Below are 12024 nucleotides of genomic sequence, written 5' to 3'. Positions count from 1 at the left end.
AATCAGACCAGCTGATAAATGGCAGGATCATTGTTCACATGTAACCAAGCTCTATTTCTTGGAATCTTCTATTCTCTCCAGACATCTCAGGAATTTATAGCGCAGCTAATGTCTAAACTCGGGGGTAAAAATCCAGAGGAGACAGGTGGTTTCCAAGAGGCACCCCTGGCTTACGATGCTGTGTGGGCTCTAGCCCTGGCCCTCAACAAGACCGTGGGACCCCTGAAGGCCAAAGGATACCAACTAGAAGATTTCAACTACAACAACAAAGATATCACAGCGGAGATCTACCGAGCCCTGAACACCAGCTCCTTTGAAGGAATCTCAGTAAGTACAAAAGAGGGAGGAGTTTCAGAAAGTGAGAAAGGGTTGAGAGTGCTGGATAGTAATATGAGAGAGAAAGGTTGTGGGTAGGGCCAGCACTCTAATGGAGGGCGGTGTTAAAACATTTAAATTCTGCTGTTTTCTTTCAGGGCCATGTTGTTTTTGACGCTCAAGGGTCGAGGATGGCCTGGACTCTTATTGAACAGCTACAAGGTATGTTAAAGGACATGTTCCTGCTTGAAAATGGAAATTATTTTGATAATCAGCTTATTATATACAGTATACTTGTGCTTTCCATCAAACTATCCATATGTATAGTATACTGTATACATATATAACATGCATGTAATACATATACATACATTTGACATGTTATATTTGCCATATATAGAAAAAATATATTTTTGTATTATTATTTTCCTGTTGCCAACATTTTCAATGAGGGCTCTGTGTAAACACATGCACATGACTGTGGCTGCAGTGAATGCAGCTGTTGAGAACACCATCTGAAGAAGTAGGTGTCCTCGAGAAAGCCTTCAATCTCATTTTGAGGAATGTTTAATGCACACTGTTGTTAATTATCTACACCAATCATTTGTAACCTACTATAACGGCACTGTATAGAAGAAGCTTTCAAGTGCTGTGAGGATCCTTTTAATTTCTTCTTCAGTGGATTTTAGAGAAATGCTTGAGTGTTTCCTCTGCACTCACCCACATCTTTTTCACACAATGCACAACCTGTTCTCTGGTTTTAAAACTAGTGCGATAAAGACGTTGACTTTGAGTTATTTCACTTCTGCGGGTGATTTGAGGAAACAAAATTTCAAATTCAGTCACTAAAGACCAGGAAAAAGACGGGTACGTTGAAATGGCAGTTGAGGAGTAGGGGGGCCTACCAACAACATCTGCGAAGTTGCCAAAAATGGAAAGGTCACACCGTGAACAAGGAGGCTGGAGCTGGGTGAGATTGCAGGAGGTGAAAACAGGAGGAGAAAAGTCATCTGAAATATCCAGAATCTCTGATCTGGAGCAGTTTTTCGGACAGAGGGCATTTCCATTTCAGCTGCGTGAAGTAGTAGGAAGTAGACGTCATCCTCCTTTCACCACGTTGGCCCAGCTAATTTCACCGTTCCCAACCATGGGCATTATTGTTTGAAAAAGCTGGTAGGCTCTCCTCCCCGGATTTGCTCCACTTCCATACCTCTGCAATACAATTATTTTTAAAGAGCACGGTCTTTAACTGAAAAAGCTATTGATGAAACCATGCATAGTGACATTTGATCATATTCTGACCATGTGGTAGTGCATGTAGTAGATGAGTGCTTGGTCATTTGCAGAAGGCATATCATTTTGCCTGATTGAGTTTTCTCCAGGGGTCCTACAATATCCATTCCTTTTATTTCAAATGGGGTAGCAATAATAGGTACAGGCTGAAGTTTAGCTCTAGAAACTCCCCTTTGTGATGTTAACTGACATTCAACACATGAAGTAAACACAATAAGTAAACTAATTCTGGATCTGAAAAATACAAGCCTAGTCAAACAAATCTCCTTGGAATCCTTTTAAGGGACTTTTGAAACGCTAGGTGGCATGCCCAGGAGATTGAATGATCAAGCTCCATGGCTGCCACTGTGGCAAAACTCAGGCTTTCTTCTTCCCCTGCGGCTGATAAAGGATGCTTTTTAAATTACCTAGGCAGCCTCGGCTAAACAGTCTGGCCGGCTCTCTGGCTCACCCTCAACCTCTGAGATGTTACCAAACCAAGCTTTCAGTGCTTAAAACTCTAAAGGCTGGCTTGGCTTTGTTACTTCTTCAGACTGCTTCCTGGCAGTAGCCAAAACCTAATCCTGTTTTCTCTGGGCTCTGGATTTAGGCTACTTAATTGGTTCCACCTCCAACTCAGAATCATTAAAAGGTAACTCCTCCATAATATTTCTACCTTTCTGTGGCCTAGTTGTGACGATGTTGCATACAGTTGCTTCTGGTGGCCAAGAATAACAGCAAAGGGTAGTTTGGGTGCTAATGCTACAGTCATGAGGGTAGTTTGACCACCCACAGTTAGGTGAACCTCAGCTGTGGGCAGTGGCGTGGGGAAAATTTAAGAGGAAGCCAAGTGAGACGCAACCTCCAAGCTGTATATGTTTTACGGGGTGGAGGCAGAAAATCATAAGTTGCTATTTCCTGTCGTCGGGTGAATTAATACAGCGCCCAGCATCATTTTACCAGGACTTACACACGCTTGTTATCTAACCGACACTTTGAGCGCCAACACTCTCCCTCTCTCAGTCACTCACAGACACACACACACACACACACAGTCATCTTAAACATCCCATTAATTTATCCAACCACTCTCCCAAAAGCACAACCAGCTACTTAAAGCACAGCACACATTTGATATTGGAAAGATGCAAATTCATTCACACACTCAATCAGAAGCCATTAAGCTTGTAAGCTCTATGCGAGCCACCCACTGCGGACCTAACATTAATTCTCCTCATTGAAAGTCCTATAACTTTTCTTCCTCTCAGTATGGAGCTCTAGTTTTGGTGTTGGTGTGCAGTCTGATTGAATTCTGATTGAGTTGCTGCTGTAAAGGCAGTTTAGTGAAATTCTTTTTTTACTAAATAATACATACAGTGCATCCGGAAAGTATTCACAGCGCTTCACTTTTTCCACATTGTTATGTTACAGCCTTGTTCCAAAATGGATTAAATTCATCATTTTCCTCAACATTCTACACATTCAACACAAACGGTTTTTTTGCAAATTTTTGCAAATCTGTTAAAAATAAAGAACGAAAACGAAACATGTACATAAGTATTCACAGCCTTGGCTCAATACTTTGTTGAAGCACCTTTGGCAGCAATTACATGGTATGATTCCACAAGCGTGGCACACCTATTTCTGGGCAGTTTCTCCCATTCTTGTTTGCAGAACCTCTCAAGTTCCATCAGGTTGGATGGGGAGCGTCGGTGCACAGCCATTTTCAGATCTCTCCAGGATCAGGAATCAGGAAACATTTATTGCCAAAATATGTCAAACATACAAGGAATTTGTCTTGGCGGTTGGTGCGTGACAGTAGACACAAAACAGACAATAGACAACAAGACAGCAGTGCGCAAGTAATAAAATAAAATGCTAATGCAATGGGTAAGTAGAATAAGGCTATGGTTTAGTCTAAAATAAGAGAATAAAGTTAAAAATTTAAAATATTAAAATAAAGTGCACTATCAAGTGACGAGTGAAAAGTGAAATGTGCAGTATGCAGGAGAGTGACCGGTGGAATGTCATAGTCAGTCAGTGGGGGACCACTGGGGAACAGAGCCCGACTGCCGACGGAAAGAAACTGTTGGTGTGGTGGGAGGTCTTAGTCTTGATGGACCTCAGCCTCCTGCCAGATGGAAGGGGAACAAACAGGTTTTGTCCGGGGTGAGAGGGGTCGGCTACGATCTTTTTAGCTCCTGGAAGCGAACAAGTCCTGCAGGGACGGCAGATTGCAGCCGATCACCCTCCCTGCAGAGTGGATGACACGCTGCAGCCTGCCCTTGTCCTTGGCTGTGGCTGCAGCATACCAGTGTCACGGTTACTGGTACCGGAGTACAGGAGAACCCAAACGCACGACTCGGACATGATGGACAAGACAGAGGGGTTTTAAGTTCAGGCTGGGTCCAAAACCGGGAGATCCGTCGGGAGGCAAACAATCCCAGAGGTGCAGGCAGGTAATCCGAAGACGAGGACAGGCAGGGTCAGGACCAGGATGGCAAACAGACAGGCAGATAAATCCGAAACGGGGCAGGCAGGTAAATCGGGGTCAAGGAACAGACACGGTCAGGATCGAGGAAGACAGGACTACTAGGGACACGCTGGAAAACTTGGTTAAGCACACAAGACAATCTGGCAGTGAGCAACAGAATGTGACAGGCTTAAATAGTGAGTGACTGACGAGGGGAGGTACCACAGGTGAGGGTGAGGAGAACCAGGTGCAGGAAATCAGGTGACGAGGTGGGAGGATCTGAAATGACAGGAGAGTTAGTGAACATGCAGTACTCCCCCCTCTAGGGACGGCTCTCGACGTCCCCCTGGGCTGGTCCGGGTGTGCTTTGTGAAAGTCCCAGATCAGGGAAGGGTCTAGTATGTGGCGCGACGGGACCCACAAGCGCTCCTCTGGGCCGTACCCCTCCCAGTCCACCTGATACTGCAGCCCCCTGCCCCGTCGCCGGACCGTGTAAGTTGGGCCCCCGTCAATGAGCTGGGGGGAGAAGGGGGTCTGGGGGAGGGTTGAAGTGGACTCTCCAGGACAGGTTTCAGCTTTCCGGTCCGAGGTACGCAGGAGCGTGGAGCGGGCCTGCCTCCAGGTGTCCGCTGAATGCCTGGACAAAAGGAACGCTTGCCTCCAGTTCCTGCTCCGGAAACAGCGGAGGTTGGTATCCTCTTGAACATTGGAAAGGTGAGAGCCCGGTAGCAGAACTGGGGAGTGTGTTGTGGGCATACTCGACCCATAGGAGTTGTAGGAGTTGCTGGGACCAAGAGCGGGGGTTGCAGGAAGAGATGCAGCGTAGAGAAGTCTCCATCTCCTGGTTCATCCGCTCCGCCTGACCGTTGGACTGTGGGTGAAATCCAGACGATAAACTGACTGTGGCCCCCAGTAGCCTGCAAAACTCAGACCAAAAATGAGAAGTGAATTGTGGCCCCCATCGGAGACCACATCGACGGGCAGACCATGCAGGCGGAACACTCTCTGTAATAGTAATTCTGCTGTCTCTTTAGCAGAAGGCAGTGTAGGTAGTGGAATGAGTTGAGCAGACTTGGAGAAGCAATCAATTACCGTTAGAATAACTGTGTTACCGTCAGATGGGGGTAGACCGGTTACAAAATCCAAAGCAATGTGGGACCAGGGACGATGAGGGATGGGCAGGGGATGGAGGAGGCCGAATGGAGCCTTGCGAGAGCCCTTATGCTGAGCGCAGATCATGCAGGCACCGACGAATTCTCTTGCCTCCTTCTCCACAGTCGGCCACCAAAACCATTGTTTAAGCAGAGCTATCGTGCGCATCACCCCTGGGTGACAAGCCAGGCGGGAAGAGTCTAATGAGGCCGGAAACCAAGGAGTCGCCAAGTAGTCGCTCCATAGTCCTAGTCGCAGGGGCCGACAGAGAGAATAGTTGCCCTCTTGGGGGCGAGGTGCCCGGAAGGAGGTCTATAGCACAATCGTACAGGCGGTGAGGTGGTAGTGAGGTGGCCCGAGCCTTGTTGAACACCTCCCTCACGTCGTGGTAATCCGTCGAGGTACGTCAGTGAGATCTGGGGACTCAGGAGACACGGAGTGGCTAATGGCAGATGCAGGCTTTAAACAAACCACGTGACAGTGAGAACTCCACCCAAATATTGTCCCAGTAGCCCTGTCAATATGCGGATAATGCGTCCTAAGCCATGGGAATCCCAAAATAACTGGTTGTTGAGGTGCATGAAGTACATGAAAGGTGAGTGCTTCACTGTGGTTACCTGACATCTCCAAGCGCAGAGGGGTGGTTTGATGCGTAACCCTGCAGAGTAGCCGACCGTCCAACGCCGTGGCCCGGATGGTCTTTCCAAAGCTACTTGCTCAATCTTCATCTTGACGGCCAGGTCCCGGTCAAGGAGATTGGCATCTGCGCCAGAGTCAATCTGAACAGGAACAGTGTAGCTCTTATCCTGGAAAAACAACTGGGCATGGATTCGGGGGCGAGTAGGCATTTTTAAATTCACCTTCCGGCTCACCAGCGCCCTCTGGTTGATTGGTGAGCCCTGTCTTTTACCGGACAAGCGTTCATATAATGACCGCTTTGACCGCAGTACATGCATTGGTTCCCCTGCAGGCGGTGCAGCCTTTCAGCCGGAGCGAGTCGAGCCCGTCCCAGCTGCATTGCCTCTGACCCGGCAATAGACTCATCAGGTCCAACCTCGGTTGGTGCCCGCCGAGGTTCTGGCAACTGGCGCGGTGGTGATCCTAAAGCTGCGTAAGCGACCCTCTCTCTTCTCCGCTCCCGCAGATGGCTGTCGATCCGAATAGAGAGAGCGACCAACTCATCTAAACCAGCAGGGAGATCCCGAGCTGCCAATTTGTCCTTTTCGCGGCTGGATAATCCGTGGTAGAAGGCATCGCAAAGGGAAGCTTGGTTCCAGTCACTCTCCGCTGCCATGGTGTGAAAGTCAATGGAATAGTCGGAAACGGATTGTGTTCCCTGCTGCAGCCCAAACAGTCCCCGGGCCGCCTCCCATCCGGGAGTGGCATGATCAAAAACCCTCTGCATCGCCGCGGAAAACGACGCGACGGAGGAGCAGATAGAAGACTGCTTAGCCCATTCGGCCGTTCCCCAATCCCTTGCTCTCCCCGTGAGCAAGGAAACAATGTACGCTACCCGGGACCTCTCGGTTGGAAACGCGGACGGCTGGTGGAGCTGATGCTCATGGCGTTGCAACATGTTGCTTGGGGTTGGGGTTTCGGGCTCGGTATGTTCTGGGTCGGCTGGGTTCATGTCTGGCCAGATTGTACTGTCACGGTTACTGGTACCGGAGTAGCTCATTCACCACGTAACATTTAGAGGGGCGCTGTTTTACACATCATAAAATGCTCAATAATGAATGAAGAGAGACAAGGAGGGATTACGTATACTGTTAAAACGTTTATTTTATTAAATTACTAATCATTGATGATGATTAAATAAGGTATATTCTGAAAAAAGTGAGGATGCCTGGCTTCCCTTGGCCAAGAAAACACCTCTGGCTGTGGGGTATCTTTTTTCATCACTGTGGACACAACTGATGTTGGAAGTGTTCTCTCTCCACATCTCTCTGGGAACTTTTAGACAGAACCACTGACTGAAAACTCCAAAAGAGCTTTCTCACACTGATCATTAACCAACATTGGGGCCGTGGGCGCGCCTTTTTGAATAGGAAAGGAGTTAGCGGACTTGGGGACTGAACACAGAAGGGAAGGCTTACTTTGTCTTAGTTGCAGAGTACTGTGTGTGATCAAAATCATTACAATAATAGCACTGCGTGTCTGGTCTAGAAAGGGACAAAGGGTGCTTATTGGCATTGTGTTCACCATTAGAAAATTGTCTGCTACTTTAGGGAAACATACTCTGAACTTGACCACCCCTTTCAACCCAATTGGACCTACTACGTCAGGTGAAGTGGCTATTACGACCAAAGGTGGTTCTTTTGTTCCCGGCTCTGGCTGACAGGAACACTTTTGTGTGGAGCCTCATTTGCCGTCCATGTTATGTTCACAGATCCAAACCTCCAGCTCAGGCTCGACCATCCTCAGAAATTGCTTGAGAATCAAAAGCTCTTTAAATAATATCTTCCACAGTGGAGCTACCACGTTTCACCCATTTGGTAAAGATATCCTTCAAATGCACATACAGTTCACACCGTGTTTCATCCTGATTCATTTTCAGTGAACGGAACCTTTGTATATAGGTGTCCGCTGTGATCTCATTTTTAGCCTAAATTGCTTCTTTGACCCGTTCATAGTCTTTGAAGTCTGATATTTCCATGTGCACAGAGGCACTACGTGCTTTACCTGTGAGCAAAGAAATCAGCCCATCCTTCTTTTGGCCACTGACAGAGAGTAGCGAACCTTTCAAAAGGGTTGTACGGTAATGTTCAATGTCATCAGCAGCAGCGAGAGGTATGAATTTAGGGTCTCTGTAAATGTGTGGGGCCCGTTATGGTGGCTCGTTCTGCAAGCTGGCCCTCCTCCTGGGATCCACCACATCTATGTCATTGCTGTCTCGATTATCCCTTCTGCTGTCATGTTCACCTCTCATGTTTGTCACTTGTGCTTGAATCTGCTGAACCCAGTGCTGCATAATTCATCACTTGGTGTGTCTCTTTTTCAACTAACTCCTCTTGCTGCCTGGGATTTTATCATGCTTGTCAGTTTGATCTGGCTTCCCGGCTGCTGCAGTCGCTTGCTGGTTAGCTGACATACTGTTACTGTTTTTTTTTTTTCTTGGTTCGTTCATCTAGGATTTTTTTTATGAGAAAATCAACTACCACAGAAATATTTAAACTACCAGGTTGTTTCTGAATTGTTGCCAATTTGGTCAATTATTTTTCTGCAAGCAGCGGTTTACTTGCTGCAACGCTGCATGAAAAGTGAGATTTTCGTCCCCGTAAACGCCCGGAAATCTCCCTAATTTCCGACAATTTCCGACAATTTGCAACCCGCGCACGTCGCGTTTGTCTGTGCCACAAATTGTCGGAAACGAACCATGACGTATGTGGAGAGCTGGCGGAGGTGCGAATGGCCCGAATTAGCATATGAATGCAGCGAAACCGCGGGTGGCCGAGTCGAGCGGGCTTGAATATCCTTACTCCTTATTGGATGAAACCACAACTTACTAACAAATAAAGTCACTCGTGATTGGCAGCAAAACCACACCTGGGCAGACCAGGCTTGAGTTTCCTTGTTCATGATTGGATGAAACCACAACTTTCAATCACTCGTCATTTCATGGTTATCCTATGTAGGCTACTACACTATTATTAGGATACCAACCAGGACATCAATGAATTCATAGAGAAAATGAACATTTGCCACATGTTTATGCAAAGAAAGAGCTTTATTACCAACACACAAACAACAACTACATACAAAGTGAGGATCTGCCCACACTTGGGTAACGCCGGTTTAAAAACTACAGCTCAGTAAACTGTCCGTTTGCCTCCTCGGGGTTGTAGCTGGCGGCGTGTTTTCCGAGGCAGGTCTGTTGTGCAGGCACCTCGTGTGTGTGTGGCGACCGTGCAATCCACCCCGAGACCCCGCCAACAACGCAGTCCCCTCCGTCCGACGTGAGCTCTACGGTGGCGGATTTCCAGCGTTCCACCTCGTCATCAGCCAGCACACTTTGTCTCGATTCCAGCAGCTGTAAAAACAACAATGAATCAGTACTGTGCGATGCGATGCGTACGGACACAACACATCTATCAATGCACCTGAAACAAGTCAGCAAATAATCTCTGACCCTCTTTCTTCTCGCTCGACTCCGCGCTGAATCCTTCGCAGCTTCCGCCCGCAATGAGTGTCCAGCTGAACCTGAAGCTCCTGCGTCCCGTCTCTAAATACGTCTTACAGGCGGCTGGAAAACAATTAAATGAGTGTGGTATGAATACAAAAAAAAATCAAACGCAAGTCACAGTAACATTTAACAAGGAAGGAGAAACAGTAAACAGTGTCACTTACACACAATGACGTCGTCTAAATCTGGACTTTTCCCAGAGCAAATACGAGGTCACCGCCTCATTATGAGGCGAGCAAATACGAGGTCACCGCCTCATTATGAGGCGAGATTAGTCTGTGAAAACAAAATGTACAGTTCTTTTTCTAACTTCGGTGTTTCACTATGGGGAATCGCCTCGGCGTGACCAACTAAGGAAGCTCCAATCACACCACGTCTGTCAGTGACAGACAGGTCGAACTGTGCTGGGGCCCCGCCCCTTCATATTATCACAGTCGACCGCCCCTCGCAAATCATTCTCGTTTTCTTCCCGTGAAGAACTATAGCTCCCTCAGCTTATCTTGGCTAGCTTGGATTGCTGCTTAACGGTTCGCAGACGACCCATTAGGACGCGTCGCCGAACGCAGCTCCTGGCCGTAGTCTGGGTTTGCTGGGTAAGTGACTTCATAGAAGTATATCTGGTTACTACACAGTATTAGGGCAGTGTCCGCGTCAAGGCGTACTGTTCTTCCGACGGCTCGGTATTTGGTTACCTGTGCCTTCGGTGGCTGTGTATTATCTATTGTATCGGGCTAACGCGTTACGGCGAGCCTGCCGGGTCTCGGTTAGCATTAGTGCTAGTCGAGCCGAGTAACCGTTGTTTTGCTAACGTGTCACGACGAGCGAACGGTTACGGTGCGCGGTTAGCGGGTTTAACCCCCGGTTTTCCGAAACAATTTACCGTCAAGCTAACGCTAGGCTCGGCTAAGTGTGGTGTATTCCCCTCTCTTCTCAGTTGCTATGTCGGCTGCTACCCCTGCCAAAGGGTCAGAGCTGAAGGCCAAAGAGGCTGCATCCCGCCCGTGCCCTGCGTCATGCGGGGCGTCCTTCTCGGGCAGGGACCCTCATCCGATGTGCATAGCCTGCATGGGCGCTAAACACGCCCAGGCGGCTCTGGCGGACCCACAGTCCTGTCTACACTGTGAGCCAATGCCTGAGAAAATTCGGGAAAGACGGCTTAGAGTGGCGGCATCCTCAAAGCAGGACCTGTGCCTGTCTGGTACTGCCGCAAGAGCCACGACCAGCATGATGGATGCTGAGTCCCCGGAAATGCCTCCACTTTTCGAGGACCTGCTCGAACTGTGGTGTGGTGTACGGTGGTGAGGACGCAGAGGGCGATGCCAACTCTGACCTCCTTGACGTGGACGACATGGAAGAGGAGGAAGATGACTCCACTTTTCCTGTCGAACCACCCAGATCGCGTCAAAATTGGGCATACAATGGCCGGCAGCCCAAGATGCTACAGGGGGGAAAGAGACCTGTACGAGGGTAAAAGGCTGCTGGCAACCCTACCGCCGTCTAGACAACTTCTGCCAGCCGTGCCTATCTGCATGAAGGAGATGGGCAGGTACTGGTCCAGCCCGTTCAAGAGTAAGCTCCCCACCAAGGGCTACTCTAAACTGGAAGTTGATGGGATGGGAGAGCTGGGCCTAGCAGGCCCACCAGAGGTAGAACCTTCAGTGGCTTACCACCTCCACCCAAACCGCCGCTCTCTCTCAGCTTCCTCTAACATCACCCTGCCTAATAAAACAGAGCGCCTCACCGCCTCTGTTTTGCAGAGAATGTACCGCTATGCGGCACAGTCAGTGTGTTCGCTAAACGCGGTGACTTTGCTGTCTGCGTACCAGGGAGAAATCTTAGAGGAGATGGGCAGACAACTGGACTCTGGGTCGCCGAACCCGGCCCTGTGGGATGAGATTTGCGTAGTAAATGATCTCATCCTCCGCTCATCACGCGGTGCGGTGCAGGGCTGCAGCCGTGTGATGGGACTTGCGGTCTCAGGCGAGAGGGCCCTATGGCTGAATCTTTCGGGCCTCACCGATGTGCAGAAGGCGGAAGTGATGGATGCTGCTTATGACCCAGCTAAGGGTTTGTTTGGCCCGGCTCTTGAAAAGATGAGGGAGGCCAGCACCCTCAGGAAACAAGAGGGCGAAGCCTTCGACCTCTGTTTGCCCCGAAAACACATCCCTCGCACCCCGCAGGTGCCCAGGGCTGGTTTTGCAGCTGCAGCTGTGAGAGGGGCACGGGGTGGCGCCAGACCGCACAGACAGGCAGCGAGTCAGCAGACTGTCCAGCAGCCTCGAGTGGAAAACCCCAATCCATGGGGCAAACACTCCTTTGCAGCCGCTGCAGCAAAGAACCGCCCATCCCACCCCGGGGAAGGGAAGAAGAAGCGCACGTCCTAACCGGCCTTGCTTTTCCCTCCCCTCCACCTTCAAAGAAAAGAAGGGAGGTGGAGGTGAGACAACCCCCCCGAGTTTGTATTCCAAATTCCCTGGTGTTTTCCAGTTCTCCAGAGGACCTTTTGATGTTTCTCCCCCCTCAAGTTCAAGGGAGGGAGTATCGGGGGCGGCTAACACTGTGTCACCAAGCACTTCTTCCCACCTCAAACAAAGTTATAAAGTTTGTATTCTCGCAGCCAGGCCGAGGG

General features: G+C 49.1%; 2 protein-coding genes across 4 annotated transcripts in view; both read left to right on the top strand.

Annotated features, from left to right (window-relative positions):
• Positions 1-12024, top strand: part of gabbr1b (gamma-aminobutyric acid (GABA) B receptor, 1b) — an 87719-nt gene that overhangs the window by 35148 nt on the left and 40547 nt on the right. For all 3 annotated transcript variants that reach the window (XM_040187859.2, XM_078081282.1, XM_078081281.1), the window contains 2 exons: positions 82-327; positions 474-537. In XM_040187859.2, coding sequence (XP_040043793.2) covers positions 82-327; positions 474-537 — 310 coding nt within the window. The remainder of the gene's footprint in view (positions 1-81; positions 328-473; positions 538-12024) is intronic.
• On the top strand, positions 10338-11919 carry LOC144383541 (uncharacterized). The gene has a single exon (XM_078081348.1). The coding sequence runs from the start codon at positions 10712-10714 to the stop codon at positions 11777-11779; it is 1068 nt and encodes a 355-aa protein (XP_077937474.1). The 5' UTR covers positions 10338-10711; the 3' UTR covers positions 11780-11919.

The sequence above is a fragment of the Gasterosteus aculeatus genome, chromosome 10 (assembly GCF_964276395.1).
Source record: "Gasterosteus aculeatus chromosome 10, fGasAcu3.hap1.1, whole genome shotgun sequence".
Lineage (NCBI taxonomy): Eukaryota > Metazoa > Chordata > Actinopteri > Perciformes > Gasterosteidae > Gasterosteus > Gasterosteus aculeatus.
Note: the sequence above shows the minus strand (reverse complement) of the source record. Positions and strands in the feature narration are given on the sequence as shown.

Coding starts and splice junctions, on each gene's coding strand:
- LOC144383541 (XM_078081348.1), top strand. CDS start 10,712: ATGCCAACTCTGACCTCCTTGACGTGGACGACATGGAAGAGGAGGAAG.